Source organism: Panthera leo, chromosome C1 (genome assembly GCF_018350215.1).
Source record: "Panthera leo isolate Ple1 chromosome C1, P.leo_Ple1_pat1.1, whole genome shotgun sequence".
NCBI classification, from domain to species: domain Eukaryota; kingdom Metazoa; phylum Chordata; class Mammalia; order Carnivora; family Felidae; genus Panthera; species Panthera leo.
Genome location: NC_056686.1, coordinates 82478067 through 82504197, shown reverse-complemented (window position 1 = coordinate 82504197; position 26131 = coordinate 82478067). Strand labels below are relative to the sequence as shown.

At 35.1% G+C, this 26131-nt stretch overlaps 1 protein-coding gene across 4 annotated transcripts in view; it reads left to right on the top strand.

Annotated features, from left to right (window-relative positions):
* DPYD (dihydropyrimidine dehydrogenase) overlaps positions 1 to 26131 on the top strand; it is an 858821-nt gene that overhangs the window by 472690 nt on the left and 360000 nt on the right. The window contains exon 14 of one of the 4 annotated variants that reach the window (XM_042952985.1): positions 9772 to 11317. The exons of 1 other annotated variant lie outside the window; for it this stretch is intronic. In XM_042952985.1, coding sequence (XP_042808919.1) covers positions 9772 to 9906 — 135 coding nt within the window. In that variant the 3' untranslated portion in view covers positions 9907 to 11317. Of the gene's footprint in view, positions 1 to 9401; positions 9736 to 9767; positions 11318 to 26131 lie in introns of those variants that run through there. 2 more of the 4 variants (XM_042952988.1, XM_042952986.1) reach the window with 2 other exon arrangements.

The window sequence follows — 26131 nt, the reverse complement described above, 5'->3', positions numbered from 1 at the left end:
AGAAAATATAGATTAAGATGTTTCCAAACATAGGTTAATGTAAGTACTTCTAATATTAACTATAAATCCTTTAATTGTAGCCAAAATAATATTTTTAACCAGGTACATTATTAAAGATATTTAAATTGCTCCCAATCTTTTTTACCTTTTATTTCACAATTGGGCTAGTTGACTATAAAGCAGACCAATCAATTTTCCAATATAATTACATCTTCCCCTCTTCCATTTCAGGCTGTGATTTCACACTTGTTAATTAGTTAATCATTTTGGTAGGGTGGACAAGGTGAGACTCAAATAGACTTTTTAATAATATAAATTGACATGCACAATTTTGATTTGGTTTAGCAGTTAGAAGAACCTAACTAGTACTGGAAAATACTTCTTTCAGCTTTGGAGTTTTTGTTTTGTTTTGTTTTTAAAGTAACTGGTGTCAAGGTTAATGGAAAATTCTCATAAACATGGCTAATGGAAATTTTCATAAAGTACAGTTCTGCTGTTTGAGAAACTAATTTTACTCTTATCCTGTCTCACATAATTCTTTTGCAGAATTTAAATTTAACTGGTCAAAAATATCCATATTCTGGCTATGTTTGGATGATACAGCCTTGGTTGAAATTAACATGACTTGAATTCCGTAATATACTCCTTGGCTTTGTATTTTCTTTATTGATTTTTAACAAGATTCTAGTCATTACTATGTAGGCATACATTGTTTAACAATATCCATTGTTAAAATACTTTAAATATAAAACCCAGTGATTACCTCACTGCCAAGTTTTTTTTATTGGAGATGTACCTACATTGGCCATTTTGTTGTAAGATATACTCAGTTTTAAATTGCGGTTCCCTCTATGCTCCTTTTTCTTACATGACTTGCAATTGGTTTCATATCCAATCACCACTGTTTCTGAAATGAGGTGTCATTAGATGCTTACAGAAGGAAGTGACTGCTTTCCTAGAGAAATGTTCAGCCAACTTCCTTTTCATATGCCAGTTACCTTACTCCACTTCTTCATCTACTACTTTTACTTCAGCTAAGTCTGCTGCTCTTTTTATCCTGTTCTGCTTACTCATTTGCAAGTTTTTCCATAGTATCCCACATGTTTGAAACAACTTATCATTCCTCTTCTGCCAATTCACCCTCAAAGTTAAAATTTATCTAAAAGTATCATCAAGGAAAGCATTGCTTTTAGGTATATGGTCTAGACTAGATGTATCCTGAGAGCTGTTGCTAATGTCCTTTGTATGCCCTCTTTTTGATCTCATTCACCCAACAAACATTTATTAGACACAATCATTATATATGACACAATCATATATATATATATATATATATATATATATATATATATATGTGTGTGTGTGTGTGTGTGTGTGTGTGTGTATGTGTGTGAATGGTCTTTGCTCTATAAAACTTAAATTCTAGTTCAGAGTATATGTTAAAAGACCCAGTAGGACTGACTGAATGTTGACATAAGGCAACAAAGATTCTTGGACTAAATATGTACGTAATAAACAGTATTTTCCTCCATTTTTAAAAAGAAAAATGACTTCACATTGGAGCTTCATCTTTATTCTAGGCAGAAGGATAGCACATGGACATTCATGGTCATAAGAGTGCCAAGCATATTTAAGATTCAGCAGCTAAATCTTAAGTAAGATTCAGCATATGTATCATGAGGTGGTGTAAGTAGCTGGAAAGACTATGGGAAAGGCCTTTTAGGCCAGGAATTTAAATGTGATTATATAGACCTCAGGGAACCTGTGGAGGTTTTAAGCAGAGGAATTAGATAATTCAATTTGGAATTTGCTATTAATCATAATGTATCTCCCATTCACCATTTTCATTTATTTTTTTAATTTTTTTTAAAGTTTACTTATTTATTTTGAGAGAGAGTGTGTGTGCATGAGAGGGAGGGGCAGACAGTGAGGGGGAGAGAAAGAATCTAAAGCAGGCTCCACACTCCATCTGTGTGTAGAGCCTGATGTGGAGCTCGAACTCACAAAACCATGAGATCATGACCTGAGCTGAAACCAAAAGTGAGTTCCTTAACCTACTGCGACACCCAGGCACCCCTCGCATTCACCACTTTTAGTAATATCTTCAACTCTTTCTCACAGAGTCTCTCTTTTCTGATTAAACCAATCTAATCACTAGACTTATTGTGTTTATGTCATCTATACCTTAATTTTACCCTTTTTCTTCCTTAAGATGATTTGTTCTTCATGGTGTACTTAAGATCAGTGCATTTTACTGCATGTACATTTTACAGAATGAAAGCAAATAAATATTGAATTCTAGTTAATAATATGAGTAGTGACACATTTAGGATTGAAGAATATGTATGTTTGCAACTTACTCTGAAATGCATCAAAAAAATAAAGAGGTGAATTGATGGGTATATTGAGATGGGCATGTGATAATCAGCAAATCACTGATTATAGAATTTAAATGTACATAAGCGTTCACTGTAAAATTCTTTCAACTTTTCTGTAGTTTGAACATTTTCATAATAAAATTTTAAAGAAAAAAGAAAGATGATTTCTTCTTCTATTCAAATATTAAAAAGCCATTCAAGTCCTCTGTGGCTGTTGACCAATGGTTATCTTCTCCTGAGTCTCTGAGCTTTTATAAAGTTTTTCTCAATTGAAATAAGATAGAATGGATTTTTTATGTGTTTGTTTCTGTTTTTTCTTTCCTGAGTGTAAGCCCTCGGAAGGCAGGTCCTGTAACCTTCAGACTTTGCATATGAAGGGACTTAAAAGTACATGTTGACTATTTCCCTAGCCTAATCAGTAGGACAGATGTATTTTGGAGTGTGGCACATTGTTTAGTAATATTGTGATTATTAAATTGATAAATATCACCATTTCATGATGAACAATTTCACTTTTTTGGATAAATGTAATTTTGTACAGCTATAATTGTCTTCTGTAGAGGACATATTTTAGGCTTTTTTTCTTGAGTGCTATCATGCGTTCTTCAAAACTTGCTTCCATCATTGGGGAACTTTATGCTATGGTTCTTTTGAATCTTTGGTTATAACTTACTCCCTACACAACTCGTAGGAGCCCTTGAGTTATGTAACATTTCTTTGCTGAGACTTCTTTGCCTATTCAGGGGTCCCTACTGAGTAGACCTTAGAGTGACCTCACACTACCTTATTGTATATGGGACCCTTAAATGGCCCACAGGAAAATCTTATATTTCCTTTTCCCTGACAAATACTAGGAATGCAGGCTGGTCAAGGTACAGTTGCACCTCTTTTAGCTCATTTTTCAGCAGCAGACAACCCAGATGTTACTATTTAGACATATCAAACAGAGCTGGCACCCTACACACTGTGCCTTCCCCTCCGAAAGGAAAAAGAAATTGCAGGGAACACATATTGAATATTCTCAGGGTTTCTTTCAGCCCCTCTCTTGGGTCTTGGGGATAGCAGTGAGACTCTGAACGCACAATTAGTATGATCCAAAGAAATAATTTTATAACCTCCAACATCCCTACCTTTTGTATTCTTACTAAGGGAAAAGGGTATAAAAGTTCTCTAAGCAGATTCTTGTCATGTACTTGAATAATTCTGCAAGGGGAAATTTTATTTTTGTAGTTTATTTCAATTCCTCTTAAGATCTTAGCCAAAATCCACATTTTGAAACTCTGTTATATTGCTAAAGACTATGTCAAACTTTAACTATTGACATTAATTACATGAAAGCACATTATAAAAGTTTCTTAAATTTTATAAAATGTCTCTCATACTGAGATTTTTTTCTAGATTTTGTGGGTATCATTTTTTTAAAGTTTACTTATTTGAGTGAGAGAGAGAGGGCAAGTTGGGAGCGGCAGAGAGAGAGGGAGATAGAGAGAATCCCAAGTCGACCACAAATCCATGCAGAGCCTGATGTGAGGCTCAAACCCACAAGCCATGAGATCATTACCTGAGCCAAAGTTGGACACTTAACCAACTGAGCCTCTCAGGCGCCCATGTGGATATCATGTAATTGATCATTTAAGTGTCATTTAACATGACATCACAATTGTTTTAGTCCAGGTCTTCCACTAACAAGTTGCCAAGATGGGATTAAACATGCAAGAATTTTATTAGGTGAAATACCTGTGAAAGAAAATAGGGAGGAAGGTGGAGCATATGGCTGGGAGAGCCATAAGACCACAGTGTAAGCCTGCCTCCAGGTGAAGGAGAGAGGAAGGAAGGTTGAGCGTAAGCATCCTGCCTAGAATGTCTTGCATCTAAGTAAATTTCAGCAAAGCCTTTACAAAGTCCTCAGTTCTCAGGAAAGAGCATGAGTTAGTCTCTGTGTTCTGTTCAATCATTGGCTGAGTTGTAGGAATGCAGTACAATGCAGGGATGGATTTCACAGCACAAGAGCTGGGGTCATTGTTCAGTTTGGTTCACTGTAGCTGGAATTCTGAGGTTGCCACAAGGATACTTGGATTTTCTGCAATAGCCAGCATAAGGTAAGCAGCCACTTAGCATATAAACAGTTTTTCAGTGAATGAATAAACAAACATTACATTGTATTTTGAAATCTTCTCTTGATCAATATGAAGAGAAATGTTATGGCACCAAAGGTAAAAACAAATTATATAAAGAAAAATATGTATTGAAAGAAAAAAATGAGATTGCATGCAGAAGTCTAGAGGATTTATTTTAACTTAAGTTTTCAATCATGGTTTTCACAGCAAACCATAATAGTTATTATTCAAGTATTACAACTGTTTCCCTTTATTTGGAAGAAAGTGTTGAGGGCTATCTCTTTCCTAGGTAATGTGACTGTCAATAATAAATTACTTAACTTCTGTAAACCTCAGCATGCTCACTAATAACATAATACCTGCTTTCCTTTTCTTATAGTATTCTAGGGATACTCAGTTTGAATTTTTGAAAAATAGAAGATGTAAAGATGGGGCACCTGGGTGGTTCAGTCGGTTGAGCATCCCACTCTTGATTTTGGCTCAGGTTATGATCACAGGACCATGAGATCGAGCCCTATGTCAGGCTCCACACTGAACATGGAGCCTGCTTAAGTTTCTCTCTCTCTCTCTCTCTCTCTCTCTCTCTCTCTCTCTCTCTCTCCCCACCCCCACCCCTCTCCCCTGCTCACATTCTCCCTTTCTAAAAAAAAAAGGTGTAAAAATGATTTGTAACATGTAAAACACTGTATCAGTAAAAGTTATTGTTATTCTTACCACAATTTGCATACCAAACTAAAACATTAGTTGTTATGTAATCATTTATTAAAGCATAAAATCACTGTAATTTTGCTCTTCTCATTTAAGGACTCATCTTCACCAGTACCACCCACATCCAAGTCCCCATGATTTCTCACTGAATACTCTACTAGCCCTGTACAAGAGCCTCCCTGTTTCCACTCTCATCTGTCCTACATTCCAGCCTCCATAACATAGCCTAAATGGTGTCTTACAAAAGAAATCATATGATGTCCCTCCCTTGCTTAAAATATTCCAATGACTTCCCATAGCCCTTGAATAAGATCCAAAATCCTTATACAATCACTTTATCATCTGGCTCCTGCCTGTCTCTCAGACCTCATCTCATTTGATTTCACCTTGTGCCAATTAAGCGAGAGCCATAATGGCCTTTTCTGGGTTGCTCCAATAAGCCAACCTCATTCTCACCTATGGCCCTTCACTGACTGTTCTCCTTGCCTAGAATTTTTGGACCCTTATATTCAAAAAGAAAACAGAGAAAGTTGTTGGTAAAGGAAACTTGTAAATAGTATAGGAATAATTCTGTTGTAGTAAGTACTTTATACTTATTTTAGTTTATCAGCTATCAGGCAATGTAGATGACAACTAACCAATTAAACTATGAAGGGATGGTCACATATCCTTCCTTTCTGTTCCTTTCCATTAACAGGAGATTTTATGACTTTTAAGTCACTCAGTAAAATTCATCTTCTTTAATATTTCTGAAAAGAAAAAAGATAAAGAATTGTTCTTCCTTATAGCTGTTGGGATCTCATTAGTTACCAGTCATAAAATCTTCAGAAAATGGGAAGTATTTTTATAGGGGTCAGAAATTTCAATGCAAAGAGCAAGTGGATGTTATGCAACATACACATGGGCTCAGAGAAAACTATGTTTAAAAATGCTTTTTCATGTAAAATTGATAAGTGTTATTGTAAATGTTAAAACACCAAGTTGTGACTCTCTGTTTCTGAACCTGTTCATAGTGCACTGAAAGAAAACTAGAAAGTGCTGCCCAACTCTAGAATATGTTCCATCAGTTTTTGTGGGATTTGTGTCTATAACTGCAATTAACATTAATGGTATTTAATTGAGTAGGGCTGATACACACATATCAAAAAATTCACTCAAATTATTATAGGCATAGCTGGTCATGGAGCATAATTCACAGTACATACAACTGAAATCGTTTTGCATTAAAACATGAAATAAAACATATTTAGAAGTTGGCTATCAAGCCGTATTTAGAGCAGATACTTAAGATATCTTTAATATTGGAATTCCAGTATTAAATAAAAGGCATGTTTATAAAGAGTTCAATAATTGGACAGGCTACATATTGATTTTTTCCTTTGTTATATAATATTACCCACTTCTCCATCTAGAGCCATGTCGTACCGGGTTGAAGAGTGCTAGAAACATGGTCGCTGTTGTGTATTGGAATGTGGAGAGACGGAAAGGCTGTCACAGCAGTCAATAAGATCTGAGAGGTGTTGACTAATTGCCTGCTAATTACACAGTAAATTGTCTAATTAAGCTGATGGTTAATTAGGGTACGCTTGCACAGCAGTCTTGTGGAATTTGTGTCTGATGTCTGGGAAGCAGCTTGTGTAATTGGCAAACTGGTAAGGACTGGCAGAGAACATGACTGGAAAGCTCACTGCCAGTGGATGACAGAATAAGGATTTAGTGGAAACAAAAGGGTTGTCATTTTTATACTGAAGGTTTTGTTTCAGTTCTGCAGCTATTCTGCAGTGAGCAATTGACAAATACATCTGAAGCCTAAATTACATGAGCAAAGGAGGGCTTAAAATGTGCTTCAACATGTAAAATAGGCTGCTTGCTTGCCATGTATCAGCTCTGATACACTATATCACATTATATTCATATACACATTGCATTTTTACAGTTCCTCTTTTTAACATATGTTATTTGCTGTTCATGTACAAAAAAAATTATGAAAATCCCATCTATCTAAGGAAAAAATTGCCTCTTTAGTGAAAATATGTGATGACAAATAAGACTGATTAAAAGACATCTGAAATAAGAACTTGAGTTCATTATTTATTTTTAATTTATGCATTACCATGAACCATAAAATATTAGACGTAATACAGATATGTTTGGATAATACTTTAAAGAAACAAGACATTTTAGTTGTAATGAGAGAATTGCATTTTTATCATTGATATCATTTTATCATGCAACTAGCTTTTGCTTATAATTTAGTAAAATGTAATAATAGAATATTTCAATACTTAATTAAATGTTTTTCATTGCTGAATGAATTTGATGAATTACCTGAAAAATCTGAGTGCCTTTAAAAATAAAAGCACCAGGGGTTTGTTTTGCTGCTATTGTACTTTATAGCTAAGGAAGTTTAACTTTTTTTCAAAAAGTTATGTGTGATTGAAATACATGAGAATTCTCTCTGTAAATAAATTAATCAATTGAAGAATATAGGCCCTAATAAATGAAATTAGGTACACGTATACATCACCTCTTTGCAAGAGACCCAATACAAATAATCACTTCTATTAGCATTTACTGTCCAGATTCCAATAGTTTTGAGGATTTTAAATGGAATATAAGTTGCAGTTGAGACAAAAGGTCACAGGTGCACAATAAATCTTGGATTTTTATGTATGGTTAAGAAAGCCAGAGAAAATTCTAAACATTCCAAAGCTAGATTTCTAAAACATAAGAAGGCCTTAATGCAATTATGATGTCAACATTTTCTTCTGCCTCTTTAGCAAATAAAATCTATATCTGCCTCTGATTGGATGGATATGTGTATATTTTTTTTCTCACTGTTTTCCATTTGAGATTCTGTATCTACTATATGTTTCTAAATAGAAAAAGAGAAATACACATTATGTGCTCTCTAAAATGTCTTTGAATTAGCATTAACCTTGGAGATATATGCATGGTAAATGAAAATATTTACTATTTTAGCACAAAAGGTGTTTTCAACCTGTTTAAAGCAATGCTCTAAAATATTAAATCACAAACATAAAAAAGATATAATATATAAAATATTCTTTATTTCAAGAGTAAAGAAAAATCATATTCATTCTGTGCAGAGTCTTAGGTTATGAAGTCTTTATAAAGAAATTATGCAAGAGAGAAGAAAAGTGAATTTACCAAAGGGAATACAAGGCTAAACATTGAAATTGCTTATTTAAAGATATATCTCCTGAGGGAGAAAAATCAGATGGAGGTCATTGCTGCAACTTCATTCTATATTTTGATCTACTCAGTTTTTCATTTTATTCTTCAGAGAGATGATCTACAAAATCTATTTATTGTAAGTGATAAAAGTTTGCATAAAAAGAAATCAAGTAGATTTATCTATCATTGTAATTAAACTTTTAAGGAAGAAATTTTACAAAACACAACCTTCAGGAAAAATTCCTCCTCTATGTTTACATATAAATTTCAGTGTTTTTTTTATATTAAGTCAAAATCTAAATGGTTTCCATCAATAGGCAGCTATCAAAAGAATTAAGTTCCGTATGTCATAAGATCATGTAATCATCTGTTGAGAACTTCTTGTAATACTTTAAGTTGGCATATATATATTTATTTATATTTGTATGCACACATATACCTAACATGTGTGCTTTTGTGTATGTGTGTTATGTAACCACAATTTCTTTTTTAATGCCTTACAAAGTTTCATCCCTACAATTTAAAAAATTCAGAGTAAGAAATAACAATATTTAGCAACATTAGCCATCAATCTCATTCTAAACTTCTTTCTTTTATAATTTACGTATCATAAACTTTACTGTTTTAAAAATAAATAACCTTCACTGCTTTCTAATTGATTTTAGAGTATTTCTGTCACTCCAGAAAAGAAACCCATACCTGGTAGCAGTCACTCCTCACTCCCCACACTGCCTAGCCCCTGGAGACGGCTAATGTGTATTCTGTCTCCACGGATTTGCCTATTCTGGACATTTTGTATAAATGAAAGCATACAATATGTGACCTTCTGTGTCTGGTTGCTTTCACTTAGCATAATATTTTTAGAGAGCTTCCATGTTGTATCACATATCAAAACTTCATTTGTTTTTGTGGATAAACTACATTTTTTTATATATTTGGGGTTGTTTTTCCTACTTATTGCCCGTTATAAGTAGTATTTGAGTGGATATATGTATCCAAGTCTCTTTCAGGTATGCCTGGGAGCAGAATGACTGGGTCATGTGGTAACTACAGGTTTGACTTTTCGATGACCTGCCAAACTGTCCTCCAAAGTGGCTGCACCAGTTCACTCTTCACTGGCAAAGTATGAGAGCTCTAATTTCTTCACATACTCACCAGCAATGCTTTTTATTATTGCCATCAGAAAGAGTGTGAAGTTGTTTCTCATTGTAACATTGACTCCTAGCATAAGTGGTAACTGGAATAGTAAAACTAGGAAGGCCTAATAATTGCCTTAATATTCTTAATAGCATATCACCATGACAGCTAGCCGGTAGAACCAACAGTGAAAGCAGCTACCATTTTTCATTCTTCTCTCTTGTTCCAGAAAGTGTGGTTATCGGGAGAGGCTGACCCACTTCCATTGGAGGCATGACATAAGAGCAAGTCTGAAAATTGGCTTTGGAGTGTGGAGGTATAGGCAACCTCTGGAGAATAGCCAGTTTATTTGGGTTCCTGGACTGTGAGAGAAAATGTTATAAGGTGGCATATATTCAAAGAGTAGTCTCTTACTGTTTGGCAATTTATGTACTTCAAGGATATAAATAAATGTTCTAAGCTAAATTTTGAGCATGACATACTGAATTAATGCCTGGGAGAAACATGTAATATACTCTAGATAGCAAGGATAAGGACTGTTAATTACTCTAGGAGTCTGAATCAGGTGTTCTTCCCTGTTCTCTGCTCTCCTACTTGGTGTTTTTATCATTCTGGATCCAAATGCACAGATCGTGTGACTTAAAAAGATTTACCTTAGCTCTTGCTCTAGCCTAAGAGCTCCCATATGTAGATGAGGAGAGTTAGTCTGAATTAAAGTTCATATAGATGGTGATTGGACACTTTCATACCATGTACTTGGCACTCTTAATATTATATTGTTACAGTATTTTATAGTCACTGTAGTTCTCTGTTCATTTTTATGGTTCCTGTAGTATAGAACAATGAAGGACTCTGTCCTTACTCTCAGAGGACCTTGAAATCTTGTGGTAACATGCACCGGGAGCCAACTCACATACTTTGTAAAACATGTAGGAGAGGAAGAAACAAGAGCTGTAAAAATCCATAGGCGGCACCAGACCAAGCTGGAGATAAGGGCTGTCACTGGAAAATAGATGAGTCTGAGAGGAGTCCTGAACAGTGCCTGTCAGAAGAGGAGGGACACAGTGTGAGTGAGTAGCATGTGCAAAGTCAAGCAGAGAGAGAAGCCCAGTATAAGTGGGAGTTTAGTTTCACTAGAAAGATGATGTAATAAGAATAGGGAAAGTTAGACTAGAACCAGATAACAAAGAGCTTTGTTTGTAGTTTGAGAAGAGTTTAGACTTTATCTTCAAGGATGACAAATGGATGTTATGCCAAGAATGACAAGACAGGATTGGATATGGATTTTAGAAAGGTTTCTCTGATAGTAGTGTATAAAGTGTTTAGAAAATAGCTATGCAAGAGTGGGAGAAGATGCATATATTCATTCCACAAGTATTTCACAACAAATGACTCTATGTCTACACACTGTTCTTGGTCCCTGAGGATAGAGTGGTGAGGAACTTAGCAAAGCCCTAACTTCATGGCGTGTACAGATGCAATATACTAGGGAAGAAATGGTTGAGGCTAGAGTAAAGTGGACCTGTTTAAAACGTTTAAAGGAGATTAAAGTAGCAGCTTTGTGTCTGGGGAGGGAAAAGGCAAGAATGGCTCCAGGATCTCTGACTTGGCAGCTGTTTGTGGTTGGTCCATTCACAAAGGAGGTGAATATAGGAGGAGAAAAACATGGCTTTTGTGTCCTGTGCCACTCGCTGAAGCAGAACTTTTCAATATCGAAAGAAAACTGTCAATGGGTACTTTTATTCTCCCACTATAATTACTTCAAATATTTGGAAGGAAAAGGTCACTCTAATAGAGGAACTGCAGTTATTAAAATTGAACTGAAAATGTTAATAATTTCTCAGATGAGATAGAAGTACTAATGTAGAGTTCTAAAGTTTGAACTCAATTTAATTATTCTAAAATTAGATCTAAAACTAACATCTAAAGGGGAAAAGTTAACAGAACAGGATGTTAAATCAATATGATTAATTAACTTGATATAAATAACTTGAGTATTGCTCTGTTTATCTGTAAATCATTTATCATGATACCAGCTGTAAAAGAAAATCTTAATAATAATGATAATGATGTGTGTCATCCTCCCACTCAGCAGAGGTGTTCTGACAAATTGTTAACAAACTGTCTTACAGTACTTCACAGATTCAAATGCTAATGTAATAACAACATAATCAATAATAATAAAATCAACAATGGAACAAATAATTTTGATGCAGCTTCTTAGAAAGGCAAATTTATTAAAACTTTGAGTTCACATGTGAACTCTCTCTCTTTCGATCTCTCCTCCCTTCCTCCCCTTCTCCCTGCCTCCTTCTGTCCCTTCCCTCTCCCTCTTCCTCTCCCTTTCTCTTTCTTTCTCCCTCCCCTTCTTTCTCAAAGGGCATATTGATCATTTCCATAGAATCCATTAACAAATCCAGAACCATACTTAAATATGTATGTTCTGTCCCCACACTGACTTTCATTCTTCAAGGCCTCATTTGTCCTCACTTAGAACATCACTTGGACCTCTTAAAAGGTCTGATTTCCCTGGTGTCTCCTGACAGATATCAATGTACTTATTTGCAACCAAACTTACCTCCCTAAAGTATATGTGGACATGTCTCTCTGCTTTCTACCCATAGGAGAAAATTCACACTCCTTAGTGGGTCATACAAGGCCCTCTTGTTGCAACCCAGTATTTTCTTAGCCTTATTTCATCTATGCCTTTTCACAAAAAGGTTTAAGAAACAGAAGGCTAAGATTTTCAAAATATAAGTGCCCCCTTTGTAGCCTTATATAATGTCTCAGACCCCACATGTTCTTTTTACTATCTGGTCTACAGACCATGCTTGTACACATGGAGTTGGAGACCGCTCACTGTTCAAGAAAAACCGACTTGAGGGTGCCCTGCATGTTCCCTGAAGATGCTCGATTCTGCCTTCCAATAGCACTTGTTTATGCAGTGTGCTCCCATCTGAAGAGCCCGCCCAATATCTGGCCTACAGGACACTTAATTTGCCCTCAGGAGCCAGTTTAGGCGTGACTCTCCTTGGAGAATTTCTCTTCCCTTAAAACTGTGTCCCCATCAACCTTTGGAAGAACTTCCTGCTGTCATAGGAAGAAGACAAAAATTGCAACTCTGCCACTAACATGTTGTGTACCCTTCTTAAAGAGGATGGGCAAGCCTACTCTCAGCTCCTTTCTGTTCTATATTCTGTTCTACATGTTTAATTAGAATATCTTTGTTTTTCTTTAGAGTTATTTGAGCAGTGTCCATCTTCCTCTGAGAAACTAGCATTGGGTATTTATGGTGTATATATTACATATCAGGCAATCTGAAACCCGCATAATGTACATTTTCTCTTTCACTACTAGCAACTTGCTATGTTAGATGTCATAATCCCCACTGCATGGATAAACTGAGGCTTAACAAATTCTGAATCCCCTTGCTTTTTATGTCCCTGTAGTCATCAGTCATAGTTCAGTGCCACAAACACAGCAGCCATTCAGCAAAGGCTGAATTCCTCTCTTCTATTTCATATTAGGATTTTTCATTCTTCCAGATGGAAATGTGATGTGATTTATCATATGACAGAAACCGATCAGTAGTGTTCTTTTGCCACCATTTGGCTGCAGGTTGAATTTAAGTTGCTACAGGTTTTTTAGGAACGAAAATGAGAATCTTGTTAAAAGATTTACTGTGGGCCTCTTAAAACCACCTTATTTTATGGGTCAAGATTTCTCCCTCCTAAGTCCACAGCTCTTGGGATCGTGTTTGACTGTTCATTAATAATCATTGTTTTGTTGGCTTTATTTCCCTGGCCTGTGTTCCAGTAAGAATGTCTCATATTCCATGAATGACACTTACATGTTTTTGAACAAAAGTGATTTTACTTCAGTATTCACCCACTGTATTAGTAAGATTGTTATATCAGGTAGACCAGATCCAAATCCAGGACCCCCATAGAGAAGGAGATCACCCTGAACTCACACCCTGATTTCTTAAAAATTTTAAGCACTATAAATAATTTGAGAGGCAATGAAAAAGTTTCTTCTGAATTGAACTCCTCTGGGCCCTGGATTTCCATGGTTTCCTTTACTACTCGTATTTTAGTACAGTGGTATGAATATGAAAATCGTTGGTACCAGGGGATTATCTTCTCCCCAGTGTTCTGTGCAATATTTTAAATGTGTCCCGACATTATAGATTATGCTGAAATAATACAGCCTACTTGGTATTACATTCTGTATTCATATTTACTATAAAATGTCTCACTACAGCACATTCCTTAACTTCCTATAGAGAAGGATGTAATGTACAACAGAGAAGTGCATTTTTTAGAAACACTGAAATGAAAGTTGTTGATTTTAAAAGACATTTTGTCACAGATGAGTGAGGGAGAAAGAGATCAAACCAGCAGGTCTAGCCAATCCAAGGTTTCATTCATGCATCTCTTCTGCTTAGTGCTTTCCCCTTTGGTATCATTAGCATTTTCATTTCGAAAAATGACAGTCTGCCGTGGAAGCAGTAAAAATGTTCAACCTGTGGTTTAAATTATTGATTTTTTAGAATATTGAAGCAGTATTTCAAATGGATTTTGTTAGAGATACTTCTGGGTGGAGGGTTTCAAAGGTAATTTGATATCCAAAAGCCTGTATATTTCAAAGACTTTCCATTCTTTGAATTTCTTTAGAGTCTGGTTGATTGGATAAAAATGTTTATTGTCTTCAGGATTATAAGTAGCAGATCATTGCTGCTTGAACTTGAAACATATATCCGCAGACTATGTTCTTCACGATTTATGGTATATGTTCAGTCTGTGATCAAGTGGCAAAATAAATCTTCATTTGGAAACAAAAGCTGATCTTAAAATGAAGGAAAACATGCTATGATTTACATGCATAGAAGGTCAATAGTCCAATTGATAGCTAATTTATTGTAATAAAGCATGCAAGGTGTGGTTCTATAAGAATGGATTTTAATGAAGCTCCTCAAATTATATTATGGTAATAAGGGAGTAGAGTGTGGCTGCAGCGATTTTCCTTAAAATCTTTTTAAGTCTCTCACCACAGTCAACACTCACATATGAACAGAAAATGTTTTGACAAGGAGCAGGATTACTGACTGCTGTGTGTATGCTGTGCAGGTAGTTTGCTATTCGCAGCATGTTTCTACTTATGGAAAAAAGCTACTTAAAAAAATTACATTATATCAAAATGACTTGATCTGCAATCATTCTACAAGTTGAAGCCTTGTTGAAGTCAATGAGGGCTTGGAGTGCAAATTTAGGACTGTATCGAGCTTAATACGTGGAGAATTGCATGATATCTTGTGATGTCAAGTATCACACAGCAATGGGATGTCACAAATTTGAAATAAAGCCTGATATTCTCTCTTTGACAGGTGTCAATGAATTAAAAACACGGTATCTTTTTGAGGCATTGGGACATAAAGGGGAAATATGCTACTAAATATATGAGATGTATCCATAATGATATGTCCATAAACATGTATGATTAAACCAGTTTGAAAATGCCTTCCCAGTGGAAGTACTACCTTGAAAGTTGGTTGGAGAATATGCTGATGTTGCTACTTTCTGGGGATGGGGGTGTGGGGGTGGGCAGAAATGCTTAATCTGCGGGTGTAAAAGCCTGAGATCAAATCCTTTTGTAGAACTTCCTTCTTCTAAAAACTGTATACAGAGGAAAATATGACTGAAATAATTTATATGTTATTATGACATAGATCATCTGATTTAATCTTCAAGACAGCACTTAGAAATAAAGATTTTATATCTTTTCATATTGTTTCATTATATCAGAATTAAGGAAACAGACTCCCAGAAAACTAAGTAGATTACTCAGGGTCACATGACTATTAAATAGGGAAGCCAGTGTTCTTGCTTGGGTTTATATAACTCCAAAAGCAATGCTTTTCTACTGCATAATACCTGTCTGTCTTTATTCTTTAAAAATGGCATCAAAAGCCGTTAAAAAAGAAAATCAAGACACAGAAGAGCAGTGAGCCCTATAGTGACACAGTATATGTGGTATTTAGGTCTTGTTTGTTTGTTTGTTTGTTTGTTTCAGGGGTAAAGCCACTTGTGTCTGCTCCCTTTTCCCATTCATTTGGTGTTTACCTAATTGAAAACAATTCCTGTGTGTTTAAGTCTCAGATACTGTAGGTGAATTAACTCACTAAATCTCCACAACAATCCTATTAATATTAGTCTCATGCAGTAGATGAGGACATGAGACACTGAAAGGTTGCTCTAGAGAAACTATTAATAAGTAAGCGGTAAAGCGGATGAAATATCTACTGTAAGGAATTGTTGTGCATAGTCAATGAGGTAGTGAAGGGCACTTACAATTATCAATACTTTATAGGAAGGAAACTGAGTCACAGAAGGGTTAGTGACTTGCCCAACCAATATCACACAGTGGTCAATTTGGCATGATGGATGAAGTACTAGATATACTTCTTGGTATCTAGTAAGTTACTAAGGTACATGTTGAGAGCAAGAATCAAACACTTCCTGAATGATGAACTACTCAATACAGCCCAGTTGTGCAACTTGGTAGGGAATTTTGTGCAAGTTATTCAAATCTAAGTTGTAGTCTCTATTTGTAAAGTTGTTGTAATAAAATGTCAATTAACTGTAATTTAGTGAGTTTGCCCATGTGCAGGTACTCTCATAACGTGTGATACAAGTAAAATCTAAGCAAGTGTTTAGGGCATAGTAAGTGCTCAACAAAGGCTAACATTATTAATGTATTCTGTCATCATCATTATAGTAAGAGAGAGTTAACTAGCACACGAGGCTCAGGTCAAGACTTGTGATATATCTGGAGTAAATTTTACTATATGTGGTTGTCAAGGGGACAGAGTGTTCCTGGATAGTCTCACTATTGCCGAATCAGCATTCCTCTACCTTTGTTGTGCTGAATTCATCAAGGTTTTAGAACTTGACTTCTGCCATGATTTCAGGAAAAGAACATGAACCCACATCTCAAGCCCAGTATACTTCATATAGCATATGCCAAAAACTAATTAGTTCCTTGAAAATACATTTCTTCCTCACAATTACTTCTAAAAATAGGGTTCCTGATTTCAGTGAATATAAGTAGTTTAACAAAGCTATAGATTGTCTCTTCAGCTAAGTTTTAGGTGCTTAAACAGTAGTATCATTCAGTCACAGCCACAGTTTTCAGACTTACACCTGTAAGTTCATGCCAATTTATTGGCTAGCTTACGAAGTAAAGATTAAATTTATAAAGGGCACAAATAATATCTTGATGTATATAATCACCTAACATGCAGACACAGATTGTGATAGTGGATACAGATATTTTATAGAACTTGTTGTAAACATCTGAAAAAGATAATGGAACTTAGTATTTATGCATATTAAAATTTTTACATATAGAAAATTTGAAAATATGAGAACATATCCATCCCCAAGCTTCAATAATTATGTCATAGTCAACCTTCTTTCATTGTGACCTTACACACTCCTCCCACTTCAGATTATTTTGATGTAAAAACCAGTTCTTGTATGATTTAATTGGTACATATTTCAACATACCTAAGAAGAGACTCTTTTAAAATGAAAACAATACTAGAATAATACCTAGCAATAATTAAAAATAATTCCTTAATATCATAAAATATCTAGTCAGCTTTTATATTTGCTTTTAATTTTTTTATAGTTTGTTTATTTGAATTAGTGTGTTCAAATAAGATCCTTATATATCAATTGACTGACCCTTAAATCTCTTAAAAATTTTTCATCTCTTTTAAGTTTTTTCTCACATTTTAAAATTTTTAATTGAAGTATAGTTGATATATAATATTAGTTTCAGTTTCAATAATTATGTACATTACAAAATGCTCACTACATTAAGGGTCGTTACTGTATGCACCACACAAGGTTATTACAGTATTTTTGACTGTGTTCTCTATGTTGTTCTTTTCATCCCTGTGACATATTTATTTTATAGCTGGAAGTTTTAACCCTTATTCCTCTTCACCTGTTTTGCCTATTTCCCCCTCCCTACTCTTTTAGCATCAACCAGTTTGGTCTCTGTATTTATGATCTATTTCTCTTTTTTGATTTGTTGTTATTGTTTGTTTGTTTTGTGTTTTAGATTCACATACAAATGAAATCACATGGTATTTGTCTTTCTCTGTCTGACTTATTTTACTTAGCATAATACACAAATGGCAAGATTTCATTCTTTTATGGCTAATATTACTTTGTGTACATATACTGCATATTCCTTATCCATCCATCTATCGATGAACATTTAGGTTGCTTCCATATCTTGACTAGTGTAAATAATGCTGCAATAAACATAGGGGTGTATGTATCTTTTGGAGTTAGTGTTTTTGTTTTCCTTGGGTAAATACCCAAAAATTAAGATTACTGGATTATATGGCACTTGTAGTTTTTAGCTTTTTGAGGAACTTCCATCATGCTTTCCAGAGTGGCTGCACCAATTTATGTTCCCACAAACAGTGCATAAGGCTTTCCTTTTCTCTGTATCCTTAATAACACTTGTCATTTCTTGTATTCCTGCTTCTAGCCATTCTGAATGGTGTGAGGTATCTCCATTGTTGTTTTTATTTGTATTTCCCTGATGATGAGTGATGTTGAGCATCTTTTTCATGTGTCTGTTGACCGTCTGTATGACTTCTTTGGAAAAATGTCTATTCAAGTCCTCTGCTCATTTTCAATTGGATTATTTCTGGAGTATTTTTGGTATTCAGTTGTATAAAATCTTTGTATATTTTGGATATTAACTCCTTATCAGATATTTGCAAGTATCTTTTCCCATTCAGCAGTTGCTTTTTTGTTTTGTTGATGGTTTCCTTTGCTGTGCAAAATCTATTGATATTTGGTATAGTCCCAATATTTTATTTTTGCTTTTATTTTCCTTGCCTTTGGAGTCAAATGTAGAAAATTGTTGCTACTGTCAACATTAGAGAAATTACTGCCTGTATTTTAGGATTTTTACAGTTTCAGGTGTCACGTGTAAGTCTTTAGCCCATTTGGTTTCTTGTGTTTTGCAAAAGTTTTGATGTAGTTTCTATTATTTTTTTTTTTACTTTGTTTCCCTTACCTGGGGAGACATATCCACAAATTATTGCTGAAGTTGATGCCCAAGAGATTGCTGCCTGCATTTTCTTTTTCTTTTTCTTTCTTTCTTTCTTTCTTTCTTTCTTTCTTTCTTTCTTTCATTCTTTCTTTCTTTCTTTCTTTTTAGAGAGAAAACAAGTGGGGGAGAGGGGCAGAGGAAGACAGAGAGAGAGAGAGAGAGAGAGAGGAAGAGAGAGAGAGAATATTAAGCAGGCTCCATGCTCAGCACAGAGCCAGATGTGGGGCTTGATTCCATATCCCTGGGATTATGACATAAGCCAAATCAAGAGTCGGATGCTCCACCAACTGAGCCACCCAAGGTGCCCCCTACATTTTTTTAAAAGAGTTTTATGATTTTAGTTCTTACACTTACATCTTTAATCGATTTTGAGTTTATTTTTGTTTGTGGTGTAAGATATTGATCCAGCTTCATTCTTTTGCATGTAGCTGTCCAGTTTTCCCAACACTATTTATTGAGGAGACTATCTTTTCCCCATAGTATATTTTTGCCTGTTATGTCATAAATTAATTGACCGTATAAGCATGGGTTTACTTCTGGGCTCTCAATTCTGTTCCGTTGATCTGTGTGTCTGGTTTTGTGCCAATACCATACTGTTTTGATTCCTATATATTTGTAGTATAATTTGAAATCAGGGATTGTGATATCTCCAGCTTTTTTATTCTTTCTGAAGATTGCTTTTATTAGTCAAGGTCTTTTGTTTATCCAACCAAATATTAGTTCTGTGAAATATACTGTTGGTGTTTCAACTGAGATTTCACTAACTTTGTACATTGTTTTGGGTATATAGACATTTTACCAATACTGATTCTTCCAGTCCACAAGCAAGTTATTTATTTCCATTTGTGTCATCTTTGATTTCTTTTATCAATGTTGTATAGTTTTCAGCATATATTTCTTTTACTTGTTTGGTTAAACTTATTTCTAGGTATTTTATTCTTTTTGATGCAATTGTAAATGGGGTTGTTTTCTTCATTCCTTATTCTGATATTTCATTATTAGTGCCCAGAAACACAACAGATACCTGTATAGTGGTTTTGATCTCATAGCTTTACTGAATTTATTTATTAGTTCTTACAGTGTTTTGGTGGAGTCTTTAGGAGTATCTGCATATAGTATCATATCATCTCAAAAGGGTGATAATTTTACTTCCTTACCAATTCAGATGCATTTTCTTTTTCTTTTTCTTGTGTGATTGCTATGGCTAGGATTTCCACTACTATGTTGAATAGTAGTGGTGACTGTGGATGTCCTTTTCTTGTTCATAATCTTAGGGGAATTATTTGTGGGTTTGTCATAGATAGTTTTTATTATGTTGATGTATGTTCCCTCTATACACACTTTGTTGATAATTTTTACCATGAACGCATATTGCATTTTGTCACATGTATTTTCTACATCTATTGAGATGATCATATGATTTTTATCCTTCATTTTGGTAATGTAGGGTCTCTCTCTCTCTCTCAAAATAAATAAATTTTTTTAAAAAAGTAAATGTTTGATAGAATTCACCTGTGAAACCATCTGGTCCTGGACTTTTATTTGTTGGAGTTTTTTGATGACTGCTTCAATTTCATTGCTAGTAATTGGTCTGCTCAAAGTTTTTATTTCTTCCTGATTCACTGTTGGAAGGTTACATGTTTTTAGGAATTTATCCATTTCTTCTCAGTTATCCCTACTTATTGGCATATATTTTTTAATAGCAATCTCATAGTTTTTTTGTATTTCTGTTCTACAAATTGTAACTTCTCCTCTTCCATTTCTGATTGTATTTATTTGAGCTCCCCTCCCTTTTTTTTTTCTTGATGTCTGACTAATGGTATATAAAGTTTGTTTATCTTTTCAAAGAACCAACTCTTAGTATCATTGATCTTTTTTATTATTTATTTTATTTTATTTTATTATTTGTTAAAAATGTTTATTTATTTTAATTTGAGAGAGAGAGAGCATAAGCAGGGGCAGGGAAGAGAGAGAGGGAGACACATAATCTAAAGCAGGCTCCAGACTGAACTGTCAGTGCAGAGCCTTATTCAGGACTTGAACCCATGGAGATCATGAACTGAGCTGAAGTCAGATGCTCAACTGACTGAGCCACTCAGGTGCCCCAAATGGTTTTGGCTCAAGTCATGATCTCACAGTTCATGAAGTTTGAGCCCTGCATTGAGTTCTGTGTGGACAGCGTGGAGTCTGCTTGAGATATTCTCTCTCTGTCTCTCTGTCTCTCTCTCTCTCTCTCTCTCTCTCTGCCCCTCCCTTGCTTGCTCTCTCTCTTTCTCTCAAAATAAATAAATAAACTTAAAAAATAAAATAAAACAAAAATCTAAGGAGTATTGCTTTTAATATTGAGTTCTGTACTAACCAAAATATTAAACATATGAAGGGAAGACAACTACACTTACTTCCCATAAGCACTTTCTTAGAAAACTACTGGAGAATATGTTACACCAAACAAGAAAATAGGGGTGCCTGGATGGCCTAGTCAAAGCGACTGACTCTTGGTTTTGGCTTAGGTCATGATCTCAGGGTTCATGAATTTGAGCCCCATGTCAGGCTCTGCAGCTGGTGGCTCAGAGCCTGCTTGGGATCCTCTCTTTCTCCTTCTTTCTCTGCCCCTTCCCCGCTCATGCCGTGTCTGTCTCTCTTAAATAAATAAACTTAAAAACAAAAGAAAAATACTTAAAAAAAACACAAGGAAATAAATGAAGGGAGCCAACATTGGACTGAGTTGGAAGGAATTTCTGGTAGGACCACTGGTCAAAATTGCAGGGTGAGAGGTGTGCAGTATACTTTGAGAGCATTCTGGGATCAGGCAGTTAAGAGCCTGTTGGAAGAATTTTTTAGGAAAGTGATGAAACTGCTCAGTTATCTGAGAGGTTTATCTTTGTGGGAAATCAGATTATGAACCCTTTTATGGAATTACCATGGTGTGTGGAGTGACTCAGCCTGTGATTCAGGAAAAGCCAAATAAATGAAGAACATTTAACCTGTGTGGGAGTGGGAGGGGAGAATGGTACAGGAAAAGAAAGGGGATTATAGACCACAGTTACTGCAGTGACCGGTATTTACATACCTACAAAGATAAAAAATATTGATTGCAGATTTAACTGAAAATGTCTTCAGATATGTTGGGAGATTGGTGGACAATACATTTGTGGGAGAGGTAATACAAAAAGACTAAAATCTTAACTTCCAAAATAGGAATTAAGAGATGAAGGCAGAGGTAGACAGGGTGGCTTTCTTTTTTTTTTTAATTTCATTTTTTTTTCAATATATGAAGTTTATTGTCAAATTGGTTTCCATACAACACCCAGTGCTCATCCCAAAAGGTTCCCTCCTCAATACCCATCACCCACCCTCCCCTCCCTCCCACCCCCCATCAACTCTCAGTTTGTTCTCAGTTTTTAACAGTCTCTTATGCTTTGGCTCTCTCCCATTCTAACCTCCTTTTTTTTTTCCTTCCCCTCCCCCGTGGGTTTCTGTTAAGTTTCTCAGGATCCACATAAGAGTGAAAACATATGGTATCTGTCTTTCTCTGTATGGCTTATTTCACTTAGCATCACACTCTCCAGTTCCATCCATGTTGCTACAAAGGGCCATATTTCATTCTTTCTCATTGCCACGTAGTACTCCATTGTGTATATAAACCACAATGTCTTTATCCATTCATCAGTTGATGGACATTTAGGCTCTTTCCATAATTTGGCTATTGTAGAGTGCTGCTATAAACATTGGTGTGCAAGTGCCCCTATGCATCAGTACTCCTGTATCCCTTGGGTAAATTCCTAGCAGTGCTATTGCTGGGTCATAGGGTAGGTCTATTTTTAATTTTTTGAGGAACCTCCACACTGTTTTCCAGAGTGGCTGCAAGAGGGTGGCTTTCTCTGTGATACCAATCAAGGCAGAAATGTGGACTTTTCCTTCAGTTGCTACTCATATTATGAGAATGGAACTTACTATCTTTTATTCCCAATATTAATAATAAAATTCTTCCTTGTTATCACTAGTGCAACTGGACTGCATATATCCTTTATTTACCCAGTCCAGTATTTTTAGCCATGTGTGCCTAAATCTGGTTCAACCCTTACTTGAAAAAAAAAAAACCCACTGGAATTGAATACTTTCTATTAGAGTACTCACACGGAAACAGTATCTTTGCCTCAAGTTCTTCACCCTAAATAATCTAATGATGTCAGTCAATACTTATAGAATTGTAGCAATCTTAAACTGTAATGGTGAAAGAAAAATATAGGTGTCTGTGATGTGTGCATTGATTTTAGCAGTTCATCCTTAGTGGAAAATGTAATTGAATATGTGTTCAGGTGGATAACACCACTTTAAAGGGGGAATAAGACAGTTTAATGCAATGGGAAGTACTGGATACATCCACATATTCAATAACTGTATAGTTCACCGATTGACAGTAAATCTTTATATCTGTAGTATATATTCCCTTGGACCCCTCTCTCAACAATGGTACTGCGCTTCTTCAGTTGTTGCCAAGTTGACATGTAATATACCTTTTATAACTTTTAATGTGATAGACCTTTTATTCATCCTGCTCTCATAGGCAAAGCAAATGCTTCTGCTTTAGTAAATGCAATATGAAAAAAAAAAAACTTTGAATGCAGTGATGATTTATAATCTACCCTCAGTGTTCTATATCCTTCTCGTGTGTGTGTGTGTGTGTGTGTGTGTGTGTGTGTGTGTCTAAACATATCTCTGTGTATGAATGAAAATATATACAGAGAAGGATAAAGTAGAACTCATATAATTTTCTAAGAGTAACTGGTAATTTAAAATATTTATTTGTTAGATGAAAATATATGTCAATGCAGGTATCAATTAGTCAAATGAAACTATAACAGGAACCATGGCTCTTTATTTTATGATACGGTTTTAACTTCATCAAGCTTTTAATGTTCCAATAAAATAGTTATATTTGCACACATGGTTTTATTTGTTTATTGTCTGTCTCTCATAGTAGAATATAAATTCCATGAAAGCAAGTATCTCATTGATATTATTCACTCATTTTTTAATAGCTGCATAATTCTTATAGTATGAATTGGATGTAGCATAATTTACCCAATGCTTTCTTTCTTTATGCACATTTGGATTTTTGTCACTATAAAATGTGCATATTTGCAATCTCTATACTAGATATTTAAAAAGGGAATGCTGTTTCAGAAGTATAGTTGATCCTTGAACAATTCAAGGGGCTAGGGCACCAACTTACACAGTACAAAATCCATGTTTAACTTTTGACCCCCCCAAAATTTAACTAATAGCCAATTGTTGATGGGAAACCTTACTGATAACATAAAACAACTCATTAACACATATTTTCTATATGTATTATATTCTGTATTATTACAGTAGAGTAAACTGGAGAAAAGAAATGTTATTAAGAAAATCATCAGGTGGGCGCCTGGGTGGCTCAGTCGGTTGAGCGTCCAACTTCAGCTCAGGTCATGATCTCACGGTCCGTGAGTTCGAGCCCCGCGTCGGGCTCTGTGCTGAATGCTCAGAGCCTGGAGCCTGTTTCAGATTCTGTGTCTCCCGCTCTCTCTGCCCCTCCCCTGTTCACGCTCTGTCTCTCTCTGTCCCAAAAATAAATAAACGTTAAAAAAAAATAAAAAAAAAAAAAGAAAATCATCAGGAAGAAAAAGTACACTTACAGTGCTGTATGTATTCTTATTGAAAAACATTCACATGTAAGTGGATCTGCACTGTTCAAACCCATGTTGTCCAAGGGTCCACTGTATATATATTATTTAATTTGAGAAACACTGAAGATTGATTTCCAAAAATATACTAGCAGTTTATATATTCAATAATGTAAGAGCATCTATCCTCACTACCACCTGCAGCACCATTTGTTGTTAATGTTTTAAAGTTTTTCCATAATGCAAAGTCCTATGAGTGATAAATGGTATCCCCTGGTTCTCACATGCATTTTCCTGACTACTAGTAAAGTTGAACACTTCTTCACATCATTGGTATTTACTTTTCTTCTTCTATGAAATGACTACACATCCTTTGTCTTTCTCCAACCTTATTGAGGAATAATTGACAAATATTGACTATTTTTCTATTGAGTCAATTGCCTATAATATTTGAGGAACATTTTTGTACATAGGGGACAGTAATCTTTAACATACTGGTTTTCATATCACAGTTTCTCTTAGCCTACTTTTTATAACTTTTTTAAAAATAAAGTTTGCCGTGGGGTGCCTGGGTGGCTCAGTAAGTTAAGCATCCGATTTGGCTCAAGTCATGATCTCATGGCTCCTGAATTCAAGCCCCACATCAGGCTCTGTGCTGACAGCTCAGAATCTGGAGCCCTCTTAGGATTCTGTGTCTCCCTCTCTCTCTGCGCCTCCCTGCTCATGCTTTGCCTGTCTGTCTGTCTCTCTTTCTCAAAAATAAATAAACATTAAACTTTTTTTAAATAAATACTAAAGTTTGCCTTTAGCAAAGTAATATGCACACAAGGTTAAACATCAAATAATACTAAAAATGTATATATAAAATTCATTTGCCTTCTTCCCCACCTTTTCACATGTTCTTTTCTTGCTCTTGCAAAGCAACTGCTTTCAACTCTGACCATTTTTTAGGTTTTTTTAAATCCATGCTTCTAAATAAGATTCTTACACTGCAATTTTTTTAAGTTAGACATTTTCTATTGACTTCCTGTTGTAGTTCTTCAGGATTTAGTTCTCTGTTATTAATGTTTATCCTACTAAGTCCATGTAAATATTTTTCCTTTTTGACCCAAGGGATGTGCAATGATTATGTTTCCTTTGTCTTACAAAAGTTTTTATGTGGACTTAATTGCACATTAAAGAAGGGTTTTTTTTTTTTTTTATAAAACTATCATTATTTTTTTAAATATATTTTACCTGATTTGTTACATATGTATAAGTACTTTTTCTATACACAGTTCCAAAAATTGAGTCAGTTTTATTCTATCTTCTGGAGACCAGCCTCTCCTGTTGTAATCTAGATTTATATTTCTCTGTCTTCAGATTACTGTATGCTACTCTCCATGTTTCCTGAATCCCATTTCTTCTTTTCTTGTTTTGATCTCTTATTTTCCTAAAACCAAGCATCCAGAAATCTTGTCAGAAAGAGTGTTTAGTAGGTACATTTTTTAGAATTTTTGCAGATTTAAAATTTCTAGCTTAAAAATAGTTTCTCTTTAAAAATTTGAAGGCATGATTTTTTGTTTTCTAGTATTTATTGCTGTCATTGAGAAATGTTTTTCAGGCAGAAAGAAATAGAAGAAAAGCAGGACATTGCAATGATACCAGAAAAGCAAAGCTTTTTCAGAAATTCTGAGATTATGTTTCACTGGCCAGATGATGACTTCCCCTTGGTGGAAGAGAATTTAGAGAGGCAAGCCTTAAGTTGGGTACATTGTCCCCTAAAAAAATACCAAGATTCTGTCAG